The sequence below is a fragment of the Bidens hawaiensis genome, unplaced genomic scaffold (assembly GCF_021521415.1).
Source record: "Bidens hawaiensis isolate Kalapana, Puna unplaced genomic scaffold, B.hawaiensis_p1.1 tig00000512_1, whole genome shotgun sequence".
Taxonomy (NCBI): Eukaryota; Viridiplantae; Streptophyta; class Magnoliopsida; order Asterales; family Asteraceae; genus Bidens; species Bidens hawaiensis.
The window spans coordinates 845,001-860,606 of NW_027491033.1; the positions used below are offsets into that span (position 1 = coordinate 845,001).

At 35.4% G+C, this 15,606-nt stretch overlaps 4 protein-coding genes across 4 annotated transcripts in view; 2 read left to right on the top strand and 2 right to left on the bottom strand.

The window, feature by feature from the left end:
- The window catches only part of LOC143633353 (RNA polymerase sigma factor sigA-like), a 14,471-nt gene extending 8,857 nt beyond the window's left edge, over positions 1–5,614 (bottom strand). The window contains exons 1-8 of the mRNA XM_077101674.1: positions 4,650–5,614; positions 4,369–4,567; positions 4,168–4,260; positions 3,954–4,082; positions 3,798–3,851; positions 3,636–3,713; positions 3,186–3,248; positions 2,885–2,997 (exon numbers count right to left, since the gene is read on the bottom strand). Of these exons, the coding sequence (XP_076957789.1) occupies positions 2,885–2,997; positions 3,186–3,248; positions 3,636–3,713; positions 3,798–3,851; positions 3,954–4,082; positions 4,168–4,260; positions 4,369–4,567; positions 4,650–5,320 (1,400 nt within the window). The 5' untranslated portion in view covers positions 5,321–5,614. The remainder of the gene's footprint in view (positions 1–2,884; positions 2,998–3,185; positions 3,249–3,635; positions 3,714–3,797; positions 3,852–3,953; positions 4,083–4,167; positions 4,261–4,368; positions 4,568–4,649) is intronic.
- Positions 1–15,606, top strand: part of LOC143632288 (glutamate dehydrogenase 2-like) — a 209,617-nt gene that overhangs the window by 71,340 nt on the left and 122,671 nt on the right. The window lies entirely within an intron of this gene.
- LOC143633378 (peptide methionine sulfoxide reductase-like) lies at positions 9,088–11,823 on the top strand. The gene is made up of 2 exons (XM_077101698.1): positions 9,088–9,500; positions 11,543–11,823. The coding sequence occupies exons 1-2, from the start codon at positions 9,156–9,158 to the stop codon at positions 11,792–11,794; spliced, it is 597 nt and encodes a 198-aa protein (XP_076957813.1). The 5' UTR covers positions 9,088–9,155; the 3' UTR covers positions 11,795–11,823.
- Positions 13,982–15,304, bottom strand: LOC143632040 (histone-lysine N-methyltransferase, H3 lysine-9 specific SUVH6-like). Its single transcript, XM_077100639.1, has one exon. The coding sequence runs from the start codon at positions 15,302–15,304 to the stop codon at positions 13,982–13,984; it is 1,323 nt and encodes a 440-aa protein (XP_076956754.1).

Sequence of the window (15,606 nt, forward strand, 5' to 3'; positions counted from 1 at the left end):
CCTGCCCACATCACCATTCAAGATTTCTTGTCCCACTATCGGCCAAACCACCTGGACACTAGGCTCAATGTGAGTCGGATCGCTTAGCCATGCTTCATAATTGGAAAAACGAGCACCGTGGAAATACATGCCGCTCAGCCAAAGGAAGATGATGGAGAGTTGACCGAAATGCGCACTAAAGACTTTTCGAGAGATCTCCTCCAAATCACTGGTATGGCTATCGAAATCGTGAGCATCAGCATGTAGGTTCCAGATCCAAGTGGTAGTTTCAGGGCCTTTAGCTATTGTTCTTGAGAAATGACCCGGTCTAGCCCATTCCTCGAATGAAGTTTTTATGTGATCCCTATCTACCAAAATTTTTACTTCTGGTTCCGGCGAACGAATAATCATTGAGTCCTCCTCTTTCCGGACAACACATACAAAGAGACCCGCCAACAGTCAAATAATTAGTGAATCTCGGAGAGATATTTCTATTATATAATTGATATTTTTATAATTAGTTTCTTTCTCTTCTAGTTTTATATCTCCCACCTATCTATTTTCTTTAGTTATTCACTAGAGCAATTATGATCTGGAAGTCGATCCGGGGCAAGTGTTCGGATCTATTATGACATAGCCAGGAGGCGCTCAACGGACCTTTTGGATCTTATAAAAACCTTTCTTTAGATTGATACAAAAACTCTTTTTTTTGCAACCTAGTCTATTTCAGATATCAATTAAAAGTTCTTAGCTAGAGCTGCTTCATGTTTTTTAGATTTAGATAGAGTAATAGTACTCTATTCCAAATCACGCGAGCAGACATTAGCTATTACTTATTACTAAGAAATTTTGATATATTCACAGTGATTCGAAGCCTTTTTGATTAGTTTTAATAGTCTTTTTTTATAGAAAAAAAGAACGACAAGAAAAAATATATTTTGTAAGCTATCCATGTATCCTTTAGTCCTACAAAATACCATACGAAATAGAACGCTTAGAAGGGATATAAAGAAATTCTTTTATTGATTCTTCCCAAAGGAACGATCTATTTTATTTGACTGATGGGGCCAACAAAAAATTCATTATAACAAATAAAAAAAGATCTAAAACAATCTAAATCATAACTAAAATAAAGAAAAGGTCTGATCTTCTATTCGAAACGTCTAGTCATCTTCAACCAATTATGAGCTTCAATATAATTACCAGGAGTAAGTGCTATAGCCTGTTTCCAATACTCAGCGGCTTGGTCGAACCAAGCCTCCGCAATTTCAGAATCCCCCTGGCGAATGGCCTGTTCTTCCCGGTCGGAATAGGTGGGGTAATTCCTTCCCTTAGAAACGTACTTGAGAGTTTCCTACCTCATACGGCTCGCCAGTCAACTCTTTTTGTATCCCATTATCCCATTTGAATCTACCGTATCTAACTGAATAAGATTTATCGTAGATCTATCCCATTTTTTCGGGTTAACTAAAAGAAGTTAATAAAATGAGTTTCAAACTTAAATCTTAAGTTTGGATTAAAAATCCGGTTTATTTTAGTTTTATCTTTTCTCCCACCTTCAGAATAATAAAACATAGACATTTCGCCTATCATTAGAATTTTCTGAAAGGTAACTATCTCAGTTTCATATCATATAGAAATTTAGATTATATAGAATTTTTGAAAAAGACTTTCGAAAGGAAAGACTTACTATCTTTGGGATCTGATCCTACACCGCTGCTAAATACCTTAGTGGATCAACTCTATTACATAAGTTGATTACTAACGTTTGTCTCACATCATGACATAAAGTAAGCAGTTCTTATTGTATCGGCCAAAACCTCGCTAATTAATCTTTACGGCGCTTACTCTATCAATTAGATACTTTACCCATAGACTAAAATAGCTAGGCATATCTATTTCTTCATATTTCAACTTCTATGAAGTTTCTTTCTTTTCTACAGCTAATAAAAATCGTTGTTTTAGACGATGCTTATGTAGAAAGCCCTTCTTTCTAGTATTTACTAGTAAATTTGATCTTTCTTTACTTTTTTCTTTCTATAGTGGAGATAGTCGCACGTAATGACAGATCACGGCCATATTATTAAAAGCTTGTGGTAAGAATGGGTTTCGTTCGAGCGCTCGAAAATAATATTCCAAAGCTTTTGTGTGTTCTCCGTTACTTGTGTGGATAAGTCCTATGTTATAGAGTATATAACTTCGGTCATATTTATCTACACTAGTTGAACAGGTTGACTACAGCGTGTGGTAAGTTGTAAATGAGTTACAACTTATAAGTGGGCTGTCGAGTTGTAATAAATGGGTTAAAAGTGTAAGGAGTTGTTGAATTGACACGTTTAATTATACAGGCTGAAGGGTCGACCTATTAATGAAACAGATTTTACATAAATACAACATGTTTATTAAACTGGTTAGATATAACAACCAAAAACTTGATTATTCATGTGCCGATCGAGTTGGGTCATGGCTTACCACCACTAGTTTTATCGTTAAACGTAAAAAGAAATATGATGGTTTGAAAAGCTAGATCCTATATAAAAGTAGAGGTGACAATTTTCTCTCGAATACTTTGTAGATAGGTTGACTAATGTTGATTTTACAAGTCAAACGGGTCAAACTATAAGTTTGATAAAAACGCAATTGAGTCGAACAAAATATTTAGATAATTATTGTAAGAAATTTGTATTTGCAAACATAATTAACAGAAAGGTCAACTCAACCTAACGCTGAACATTGTAATAAGATGTGACCCGTTCATCCTGTACCCATTTTTGACTTGTAGATTATTATTGTAAAATTTTTGTATATGTAGCCACTTGAAGTCTTAAAGGAAATAGTTTATCTAAATGTCCTAAATCACAGTTATAAATCAATCTGAATTATAATAAAAAAATAGAGTTGGTACCTTCGACTAATATCTTCCCACGTAAGGAATTCATTGTCGAGACCATAGTACAAACGGATGATCTCTCTTTCTCGTTCCCTTAAAGTTGTGGTCATCAACTTGTTCACTTCATCCTGCAAAAATTATGGGTACATGTTGATAAAGTTAAAGATGTGCAGCCCGTGCAGGGCATGCTTTCTCACACATTCTCAAATAAAGTTGAGATTGAGGGTTTTAAATTCATCCAACAAAAGTACACACATCATAGATAAAGAACAAAAAAGAAATCAATAGGATAAATGTTGCAAAACATGTGAAATACCTTGAGCGCGTCATGATCTACTCCATGCCAAGGATTGTTCTCGGGGTGATCATCTGCCATGTACTGCAACAATAACAGAAGGCTTAACATTAAGTAGTTATAACTGCCAGGTAGCTGTTCGGTCTAATGATACCCAAGGTGACAATTCAAACCGTTGACTTACAAATGAGCTTGTCAACGAGCTAAACTAAAGAAATAGGAAAGCTAATAAGAAAGCACGTCAAATGGGTTGAAAGTCGCCTAAATGGTGTTACGTTTTTAAATTCTTAATTTTACTAAAACTGTTTTATCTTCTAAATGATATAGTTTTGTAATCACATTTGACACTAAAAAATATTTGACCTGTTATCCGACCCGCCGTCTAAGTTACCACCACAAAACGTCAATAATCGAGTCTATACAGAATTACAGATGCGTCATGTGAGTTTATTTGTATGAATCTAGACTTACACTGTGAAAGGTATCACCTGGAAGACCATTTAAAGAAGGGAATGCTGGCCTATCAAGTGAGAACACTTTGCATTTTGCCTACAAGAAAGGGTCTAGAAATTAATATGATAGTAAACAAACAAATTCGATGCGAGAAAACACATTTATAAATACTTCAAGTACCTCAGTGGCATTCAATACTTTTTTTGTTGACATGTTCAGGCTTTCTGCAATTTTCTACATCAGCAGAAAGCAATAACTCATTAGCTCAAGTTCAAAAACCAAGGTAAATGTAACAATTATGCAATTTAGTTTAAATAACCGCCACGGTTAACTTACTTCAATTGAGGGAGTTATTCCTTTTTTCTCGAGTTTAGCTTTTGCATGTCGTATTGCACTCAATCTTTCATGCATGTGGATAGGTAACCTTAGGGTTCCAGAATTTTCAATCATTGCTTTTGAAACACCCTGAAGTTAAATAAGGATTTTTTATTATTCTATTGTAACTTCATGAATGAAGTAACTATATTAAAAATGAATTTATTATTTTTACCTGTCTTATCCACCAATAAACATATGTAGAAATCTTGAACCCTCTCGATGAATCATATTTCTCTATCCCGCGCAGTAGTCCAATTAGACCACCCTACAAAAAACACGAATTGTAGCTCAACAGACACGTAATATCACTATTTTACTAGCTTAAAAAGTATATCTATTCACTAATCAAACGTTTAATGAAGATAACAGACACCTGAATGAGGTCACCAATTTCAGCACCCATGTGGGCATACTTTTGTGCAACCGACATTACTAGACGGACATTGCTCATTGCCAGCTTCTCTCTTGCCAATTTGCACTCAATCTGTTTCATTTGCAATTCAGCTCGTGAAATCTTCAGTGATGCTGCAAGCTGCACCTCGGATGGCTCATGTCCCAATCTTTCCTTCAATCTGAAAAATTTCTACAAATTATTGATCAAAACCATATAGGATAAACTTCATGTTATGAAGAAATTGTGTTAAATTATGTTACATTGATTTCCTCTCTTCTAATCGTTGACCAATTTTAATCTTTTTTGACAAAACCACCACCTCCGCATGAGTGAGCAATGTGTCACTTGCTATACCCTTAACATAACCACTTGCACGGTTTTGAAGCAACTCTGGACTAATCACAAATTTTAACTTTTTCTTTGCATCGACTTCATTGGAAGAAACTCTTCTATTTAGTGTTTTTTTCTGAGCATCTATTCTACGCCTGCGTGCTGACTTCCCAGAACCATTAACATAAACCTTTTTGCTGCTTTTTTCTATCGGGTCAACTTTAGTCAACCCCGTTTCGGTTGAAAGATTCCACTGTTGCTCTAACAAAGACTTTTGCAATGAAAGCAAGGCTTGAACTGAAAACTCTTGATCAGACTCTTCATGTACTAAATGTTCAAACCCGTGTACCCAATCGGAAGCAGTATTAACATGTTCTTTTACAGCGCTGATGTAACGTGTGTCTTGATTATGTTGTTTGGGTTTGAAACCATGACCGTAGTTGGTTGACTTTTTTGCAGTGATCATGTTCTTAGTTGGGACATATATGAACCCGAGTTCACTACTGGTTGGAAGCTTTTCATTGACATCAGAGTAGTAAGAAGATGAAGCTAAAAGTCTTTCACCAGCCCTTAGTCCAATTACTGCGTTTGTAGCCATCATCTAGCTTTGTTTGCTTGCAAAATGTAGCATTACACGGCCATAATATTTTAAAATTATTAAATAATAATATTGTTGGGATATCGCTTCTACTTTCTTGCAGATCACTAACTTAAAGTTCCTGGCAAAGAAAGGCAGAAAATTATACCCAAGGCTTAGATAATCATTGAACCGGTAACCTTACCGGTCCACTAGTGATTTCAAACCAGATGATGTCACAAATAATATAAAAATAAAGTGTGCATAGGCATAACTTAAAACGAGATACATAACTACTTAATTTTTGGTGTTGATTTGCAATATTAACCAAATATGAATATTGGAATAAACAGAACACGGTGCCTGAAATATTAAACGAGGTTTTGAAAGGAAAAAAGTTTTAAAAGAAATTTGAAATTCAGTCCAACCACTTGGTCCGGTTTGCAGGTTCAACCAACCCGACCACTAACCGACGGGTTCAAATGGAACCAACTATAAAGAAAATGACAACCAAAATGGAAATTTTTCGTGGATATTCATCAATGCCTGTACGGTTTTAAACTTTTTCACTTGAAAAGACCAAACTAACTAAATTCAGATTAAAATACAAAGTAAATAGTATTAAAAATCTTCATAAGAGGTATAGCTTTTTGTTGCTTAGAGGAATTTGAAGGTGAGTCTGACCAAAGTTTGACCTACATGAGCTCCAATACTATTAATTATTCTCCCAAACAATAACTTACTGCTATATTCTAATGCTTAAATCTAGGTCAAATGTGTAGCTACAAACTTATACACTCTGACAACTGACAACGCAATTTATGTTCAAACCGTAGTTATACCTAAACAATATAGGTAAAATTGTGTGTGTATTAAGAGTATTATATGCAATCTATTATCCATATGACGGAATCAACAACACGAAAGCTTAAATTACAAGGTAATCAATCACTGCACCTAATCCAATTCAACGATTAAAGAACAACAATAAAATTGTTGTCAGAACCTCAATAAATCACTTTCGACTTCTAGTATTTCTCCTTGTTTAAAATCAGACCGTATTTTGATTTTTTTGTTATTTTGTTTGTTTACACGACTCATTTCACAATTGGTAGCCCTATTTTGATTGCTTTCATTTCTATACAATTTTCCTTTTTTTTTTTATACATAAGGATATAGTGGGGAATTACTCCGGGCTATATAAGCGAAAACGGGGTAGGTTTAGGTTTTATGTATATAAAGGATCAAAGTTAGGTTGCCCTCGTGAGTGACAATTCATTGTACATAGATTGCATTGGATATTGTGAAAATCGCAAAGAGAGTTAGGGAGGAAGAGAGAACCATGTGAATTCGTGTGTTCTACTTTTCTGCAATTAGTTGTATGTATGTGAGAATCAATGTCCTAACAGTGGAGATGCTAGATGGAGATAAGGGAAGAGGGAGGGACTGCCTTTTCGGTTTGTGACTTACCATTCATGTCCTTAGCACTTCGGACCTATGGAAGGTTTTTCGTTGAATCATTCTCACGGCTTGTTGGTGTATATGGAAAACTAAAAACAAAGTTAAATACTTCAGCAAACCATTATTTATGCCTTGATAAAACAATTGAAGACATAACATCACTGGGTTATCTTTTTGATAAAAAATACTTCTCTTTTTAAATAATTTACAGAAACTTACTTTGTAAAGATCGGTGTAACTTCTATATGTAATATCCTTTTATTTGTTAATTCTAACGGGTTACTAGTTGTTTGAATGGAATTTTGTTTTTTCAAGAAAAAAGTAACTTTCAAAAGTTGGAGGTAACATATTCTGAAAAGCTAATTAAAATAGTCAAACTAAAAGGAAGAAAACAGAACTTAACTTTTTGTGTCTATGAAAGAAAAAGTTAACATCATTTTTTAACTATATAACTTTACATGCAAGCTATTGTAAAATTAGTCAACGATTTCTAGTGGTCTATGTATAACACCCAAAAACTTTAATTTAAACAGAAATTCAATAGCTTATGAGTTCAAGTTTCACATCTAATAAAAAAATAGGGTATTTAGGTTTATTGAGAGGATTTTTATCACTAATAGTAGGTTTCCTTTTAAAACTGAAATAAAAATGTTCAAGATATATCGAAAAATAGAGGATCCCGGTTTGGCTAGGATATTTGATCATCTATATCTACGTCTATATGTAGTTTTCTTTCAAGGGTGAAATGAAGATGATTAAGGGATTTTAACATCTCTAGTGGCCATTGATCTAGGACTGTTAATTTATGACACGAACATGTTAACAAGACACGACACGGGTTTTAACGGGTTTTGGTTTGAGCTTAGTTGATTTCATGTCTTATTCGACCTGTTTAAGACATGTTAAAATTCGTGTCCTAACATGTTAAATACATGTTAACCTGCTAGTAACATGTGTAGATTTTTAATTTAAAAATAAAATATAAATATACACTCCTAAAGTCCTAAACATAAAGTTATACTTATATGCGACATTTCACTAATGCCAATTAGAACTCGCTATTATATTTCTAATAGATGTTATGATTTGCAGCTATTGGTTTTTGTTTCAAGTATTTTATGGATTTGTGGTTTTTTTGTTTCATATATGTTAAGAATTGTGGTTTTTTGTTTCAAATATGTTATGAATTTTGTCTTAACTAAGACTTTGATGCTTATTTTGAAAAGAGTAAAGTGCTATTTTCGTCCTTGTGGTTTGGCAAATAATGCGAATTTAGTCCAAAAAGTTAATTTTTTGCATATGGACCCTCCACGTTTCCCAGTTCTTGCCAATTACATCCAAATCACTAACTCCCTTAAATATAATCGTTAAGTCAGGGGTAGACATGTCTTTTCATTATTTCTTTATTATAATACTTATTTTAGTGAACTGCGGTTTTCGTCCTTATGGTTTGTCCAAATCTGCAGTTTTAGTCCAGTAGTTTCAAGTTTGCAAATTTCGCACTTGTAGTTTCATTTCACTTGCAATCAAACCCAAATTTATTAACCTCGTTAATTTTGGTCGTTAATCCATTTGCGTGCCCCTCACGTGACGACCAGTTTTGTCGTTTCTCTCTCTAAATAAACTTAATTCCTAATTCGCAAGCCCCTCACGTGAGGAGCTGGGGTGTATCAGGGGAAAAAGGAAAAAAACAAGGAACAAAACTTCCCCTCACGTGAAGGGCACACTGATGGGTTTAACGACCAAACTTAACGATATCAGGGAATTCGGGTTTAACTGCAAGTGAAATGAAACCATATGGAAGAAAATTGCAAATTTGAAACTACTAGACTAAAACTGCAGATTTGGACAAACTAGAGGGACGAAAACCGCAGTTCACTAAAATAAGTATTATAATAAAGAAAGAGTGAAAATACATGTCTACCCCTGACTTAACGACTAAATTTAACGGGGTTAGTAATTTGGATGTAATTGGCAAGAACTGGGAAACGTGGAGGGTCCATATGCAAAAAATAAACTTTTTGGACTAAATTCGCATTATTTGCCAAACCACAAGGATGAAAATGGCGTTTTACTCTTTTGGAAATTTTGTTTTCATTGCACATGTATTATTCATTGTATGTTTAAACATGTCACTTAACAGATGTTAATGTTATTAAACAGGTTCGTGATCGTGTTTGGTATAACAAGTCATCGTGTTTTATTATGCCGTGTGACCGTGTCTTATTATATCGCGTCCGACATATTATGAAAGGCCTACACCGATCCAAAAGAAAAAAAAAGTTTCTTATCTTTTAAAATTTGTCTAAAAATGAAAAAGTGTACATTTGAGAAACTTCTATTCCTACATAAAAAACGCCAACCTCAGCACAGCCACAATCACCACCACAGAAAACTAATGAGCTGGTTAAGCTGGCTAGGGTTCAGCTCAAACCCCACCCCTGACCCCAGGGCTCAAGGTCCGGACGACGACCTCCCATCACCCGGTCAACAATTCGCCCAATTCGGAGCCGGTTGTTTCTGGGGCGTGGAGTTAGCCTTCCAGAGGGTTCCGGGTGTTACCAAAACCGAAGTCGGTTATACCCAGGGGCTTACTCATAACCCCAAATACAGTGACGTTTGTTCGGGTACCACTAACCATTCGGAGGTTGTTCGGGTCCAGTATGACCCCAAAGAGTGTAGTTTTGAGAGCTTGCTTGATTGTTTCTGGGAGAGGCATGACCCCACCACACTTAATCGTCAGGTCAGTACTTTAATTATTGAAATTGAGATTAAATTGTAGATTCATTTTAGGGGTTTTTACTTTCTGTGATGCTCACAAGCATATTCTGTCCATGAAGACTGTTAATTTTTGAAATTACAGTTAAACTAGAATGAAATTGAGCTAAATTTATTGGGAGATTGTATTATTATTATTATTATTTAACAATTATGGCCAAAATTAGCAAATTTAAGCTAAATTGATATGGAATTGTGCCCTAATCGTATGATTTTCAGTAAGAAATGTAGATAAACTTGTACACATATATGTATGTAAAGCAATCCTTAGATTTTCTGAAATTTGTGTATAGACTGTAAACAAACTGAACTTATATGAACAGGATTATTTGTATACATTTGTTTAACTTTCGTTGAACTTTAACCGAGCACTCTAGCATACAAAAGGACACATTTTTGCTTGTTAAGAAAGTGAACACTTTTGTGTTTGTTTGTTAATGTCCTAAATTAATGTAAATGAACATGAATATTGCTAAATAATATATATCATATATATAAAATGAATAATGAACGAACGAGGCACGCTCATGTTCATTTCTTTAATTAAATGAACAAAATTTCTTGTTCATGTTTATTCATTTATATAAATGAACTAATTTTTTTGTTCATGATTGTTCGTTTATAAATTAACATAAATAAATGAACCCCCCCAGTGAACTGTTCACTTAAGTTCAAGGTTTAAAAAGGCGGAAACGAGCCTCGAGGCGGACCAAGGCGTAAACCTCGAAACATAATTAAAAAAATAAAAAATATATATGATCTATAAAAATCACACTTTTAATACTAAAAAATTAAAAATGTATATATAATCTAAATTAATAACGTTAGTTTTATAAGTTTTATGTAAAATTTTATAAGTTTATGGATCGAATATAAACTAGTGAAGATAAATGGGCTAAATGTTAAGGTACACACTAATTTTACACTTTTTATGTAAAAGTTTACAACTTTTAGAGACTAAATGTAAACTTGTGTTAGATAGAAGGTTAAATCTTAAAATATCGATACTTTATTAAACCTAAAAGGCTAAAACGCTTCCTCATGCAGCTTCTACTTATTCCTGCAGCCACTCTTCTTAAGTTTTGGTAGGTTTCCGGCATGTTTCCGGCGCCGGAATTAGCCGTCAGAAGTCGAGAAGTGCCTTGTAGCTCTATTAATACCATATTCAACAAAAAAAAGTCCAAGAAATAAAAAAATTTGGCATATTTTTACAACTTCTAGTGAGGCTTAAGCCTAACTGCCTCGGACCGCCTCACAAAGGTCGAGGCTTAGGTTTCAATATACCCTTATGAGGCTAAGCCTCTAAGGCGTTTTTCTACCGAGGCTGCCGAGGCGTAAGCCTCGAGGCGCGCCTCGGAACGCCTTTTTAAACCATGCACTTAACATACGGCTTATTTACATTCATATTTGTATATAATCACATACCTGTCACTGGCGAAGGATAGTCCCCTGGCCCCAACCCCCTCCGTTCTTTTCCGCAGTAGTGTAAATTTACCCGTTTTCGTCCGACATTTTTTATACGTAGTGTAAATCTACCCGTTTTCAACCAAAAATTTGATCCCGGCCCCCATCCGTTTACGGTTTTTTTAATGTATATTTTCGCTTGGCCCCCTCGACATCTTCGTCCAAGCTTCGCCACTGATACTTGTATCCTAGTACTAATTGGCTTGTGGAGAAAGGGTCATTTTGGTAATATATACACAAGCAGATGAAAAGACAGTCCCCTTTAGGAAGCTTTCTTGTTTTGAATTATTTCACGTTGCACAGTATGAATATGACTAGAAGCGCGTGTTTTGATCAATTCCGTGATATGATACCTTAATAGGATACTTTACATTAACACTGTGTTCCCGAGTTTCATTTCGTGAGGGCCGTAGATTAATATATAAATATTAATCTTACAGTGTGCGCAAACACTATTTACATTTTAAATCTAGTGAACAATTTTTTCGTAGATATTTTAAAATCTTGATTGTAAATATTTACATTCTTTGTTGATCATGGTAGGGGAATGATATTGGAACACAATATAGATCTGGGATATACTTCTACACACCCGAGCAAGAGAAAGCAGCAATAGAGTCGAAGGAGAAACACAGCAAGAAACTGAACCGGAAAGTGGTAACAGAGATCTTGCCAGCTAAGAAGTTCTACAGGGCAGAAGAGTACCATCAGCAGTATCTTGCAAAGGGAGGCCGATTCGGGTCCAGACAATCTATTGAGAAAGGTTGCAATGACCCTATTCGGTGCTATGGCTAATATGTATGTACGCGTTAAGATGATATATATACTATTTGTGTGAGGTATACTATATAGTATGTATAAATATCAATTCATAGATTTTTTTGTATTACAATACCTTGGATGTTAAGTGAACACTGTTATGATCTTTCAAAATGATATAATGTTGAGTCGCGATTAAAGAAAATATGGTAATGTTTGACAATGTTTATATCTAGGTAGTTAAATACTCAGTTCGCAAAGAGTGTGCCTGTGTTCTAGTTCAGGCTTTTTTAGAGCTCACACAACTTTTTGCCGGTTCAGGGGCTAAGCACCCAATGCGGTTTTGTTGACTATTAAACCTAGATTACTTCACAATAGTAAAATCATTCTACAAGAGCTGTACACTGTTGTTTTATCAACTTTTAGTTATTAGTTATTGACTAATCACATATGGTCCAAACGAATTACGCATCTCAAATGTAAACGCGTATCCAGACGCCTAGGGAAACATGGTGTAGGCACCATTATTAACCTTTTTAGCATGGATTGGGAAGATCATACTCGAGTTCATCGCATGGACAAACACAGATCGACTCGCTTAGATCACTTGAACCTTAAGCTTTTCTATATGATACTGCACATATTGGCCCAACAGCCAAAATCCTCTTTAACAGATTTGAATGATATACGACCTCTAGTCTCCGACTGAATAAATGTAATCAATTAGACGTCAACACACTTGATTGCTGGATCAACCATTTAAAGACGGTGAATGTTGTTGAATTTCATTGAGCAAGAAACAAGTTGGGAATCTCCCAATACCGAGAAATTGTTAAACAACGGTCTAAATTTAGTAAAACAAGTTAGGAATCTTCAACTACCGGCTATCCAACGAATGGAGTGAATTATAGGGTTGATCAACCAAATAATGACAAAGAATGTTGTTGGGCGTAATTTAACGAAAAACAAGCTGGGAATCTCTTATCACCGAGAAATATTAAACACGGTGCTAAATTTAGCAAAATATAAATACTAGCCATTACCACTAAGAAATTTAGTAATAAACCGTTCTTACGATTTAAGATTGATCTTAACCTCTATTGAACAGTTAATCAAATAGACCTTATATGCGAAAAACATAATTTAAATTTCTGTTCATGTTTCATAGGTTAACTAAACTAATCATCATACAAATATGTACATATGCAACTGCTGAAAAAGGTATGTTCACCGTCATCATGGAGTGACTATAGCATGTTTCCGGACATCATGGAGAGAGTTGTAGGATAGGTTAACCATGTAACGACAAGGTTTCCGGGGAATAATTATACAATGACAAAATGTTGCCAGATCTGTGCTATGTTAGATCATGCTATTCTCATTAATTGCGAACAATCCAAAGTATATGTATAAATTACAACGTATGTACCCCCTAAAAGCGTATTAACACAGGTCGGTTGCTTCAAGTTCTGCTTTGGCATCATTGTTTTGTAGGTTGAAGCATAAAAGAGAATTTCATTATTGTTTTAGAAGTCAAGGTTAACTCACAACTTATATACCGTTAATCGATTAAAAAATGGACTATAAGGCAACTTCATAACTATATATTTATGAGGTCAAACAAATGATTGACTTGTATATTTCAATAACAAATGGCCCATAACTAGCTATTACAAGAGAACTAAAAACATAATACTGATCGGAACAAATGATTGACTTGTATATTTCAATAACAAATGGCCCATAACTAGCTATTAAAAACCCCATATATATTTATGAGGTCAAACAAATGATTGACTTGTATATTTCAATAACAAATGGCCCATAACTAGCTATTAAAAAATGGACTATAAGGCAACTTCATAACTATATATTTATGAGGTCAAACAAATGATTGACTTGTATATTTCAATAACAAATGGCCCATAACTCACAAATGAACTAAAAACATAATACTGATCGAGCCGGGGGTCTCATCGGAAGCAGCCTCTCTATCCCTATGGGGTAGGGGTAAGGCTGTCTACATCTTACCCTCCTCAGACCCTACCATAGCTTGGCTATTGGTGGGATATACTGAGTACGATGATGATGATGACAAGAGAACTAAACATGCTAACTGTAGTTCTTAAGAAAAAAAAGTTACAAATACTGAACAACAGACGGGTCGCTAAACTAAAATCCAGATACAAGCGTTTGAAAGGAGCAGAGATGGTAGAACTGATATCAGTAGCTAGCATTCAACATTCGGTGAAGTGCAGGCTGCCCAGGTACTCTATTCAAATGATACTTGAACATAGTCTTGCCATCTTCATTTCTATGTCGTGTATAATGAATCGCAACATACAAACCATCATACACAAACACCTCATCCTTACCAAATTCAAGCTTCTTAATCACTCGTATTACAGTTCTCTCATCCATACTGTTCTTCAACGCCAGATTCCCGCGTTTAAGTTCTTGATCTTCTGGTGGCGATTTAGGCCCTAAGAATTTAAGACCACTATGACCACCATGACCACAGTATATCAACGTATCAGCGGATCCGGTCTCATTTGCGTACCGATGAGAGTCAACGATACTTATTGCCAAGTTTTTTCCTTCAATCTTGGTATAATCAATACCCGATTGAAGTTGGCAGTGAAGACCGATCATCTTAAGCTGTGCCCGGTATTTGAACTTATCCCCGATTTTTACACCACATATGGGGCCTAAGCTCTTTACAGGCTCCATCCATTTGAGCATTTGTTTCGTTATTTTGACCGCTTCCAAAGGAACCCTCCAGTTACCAATCTTTTCCCCGTTTATCTTCATTCGGTTTTCATCCAAAAGTTGGGGGTGGACTTGATCAAAGACATTCATTGCTTCTTTGATCTTCTCACGGTTCTTGTTTTCCTTTTGTGAGGCAGTAGTTGTCGTGACTGCTGATTTTTGGGCCTTGCCTTCTTTTCGCCTTTTAGCCTCACCATCTGAGACAACATTTTCAGCATTCTGCAAAGGCTTTCCCCTTGATACATGAACGGTGGTGGTGACCTTTGGCTGTTGGTCATGGCCCGCTGTTAGAGGGTCCCAAAACATAACCTTTCCAGCGGGCTTCGAGCTGGATGAAGGTTTTTTTCTGCCGACTTCTGGTTGCTTCTTGCTTTTGAGTTTGTCTTGCTCAAAAGATTGTGAATTCAATGAACAATACTTAATGTTAACGCGCGAGTTGATCTTCACATTAACATCAGCGTCTGCACCTTTTAAAGGCTGCAACGGCTTCCTCACAGTTACAGTGGTGGTGACTTTCGGTTTGTGCGCACCACCACTGTTTAAACTTCTGGGATCCCAAAATTTCACTTTACCACTTGGTGGTCTTGTGCCAGTAAAATCAGTGGATCGACCAAATTTATTCGGCCTCAAGTTATCCACATCTGAGTGAACATTTTGAACCGTTTGCACCACCAGGTTCGGTCTTTTCAGGTTCTTGTGATCACGATCGTTGGAATCCTCATATGATCGCTTTCCGGGAACAATTGGCCCACACACGTTCTTCTTCGTAAGCTCCATTTTCAAAACCTGAAACGTTAATTTAGCAAGAAATTAATCAGAATCCTAACAAGACTGTTAAAATACACGCGTAAACAACAGTTGCAGATTTAAAATTTTAAAAAAATTAATACAACACAAGAAACCCTAATTTTCACAGATTTTTAGTTTCTAACTGACCAACAGCAAAGTATACTGATGAACTATCAGTTTGAATCGAATAACAGATTTACGCAATAAATTCTCATTATTAATCAAGCAAGAAATAACAGATTTGTACCTAATTTTAACAGATTTCGGTTTCTAACTAACCCGAACAACCA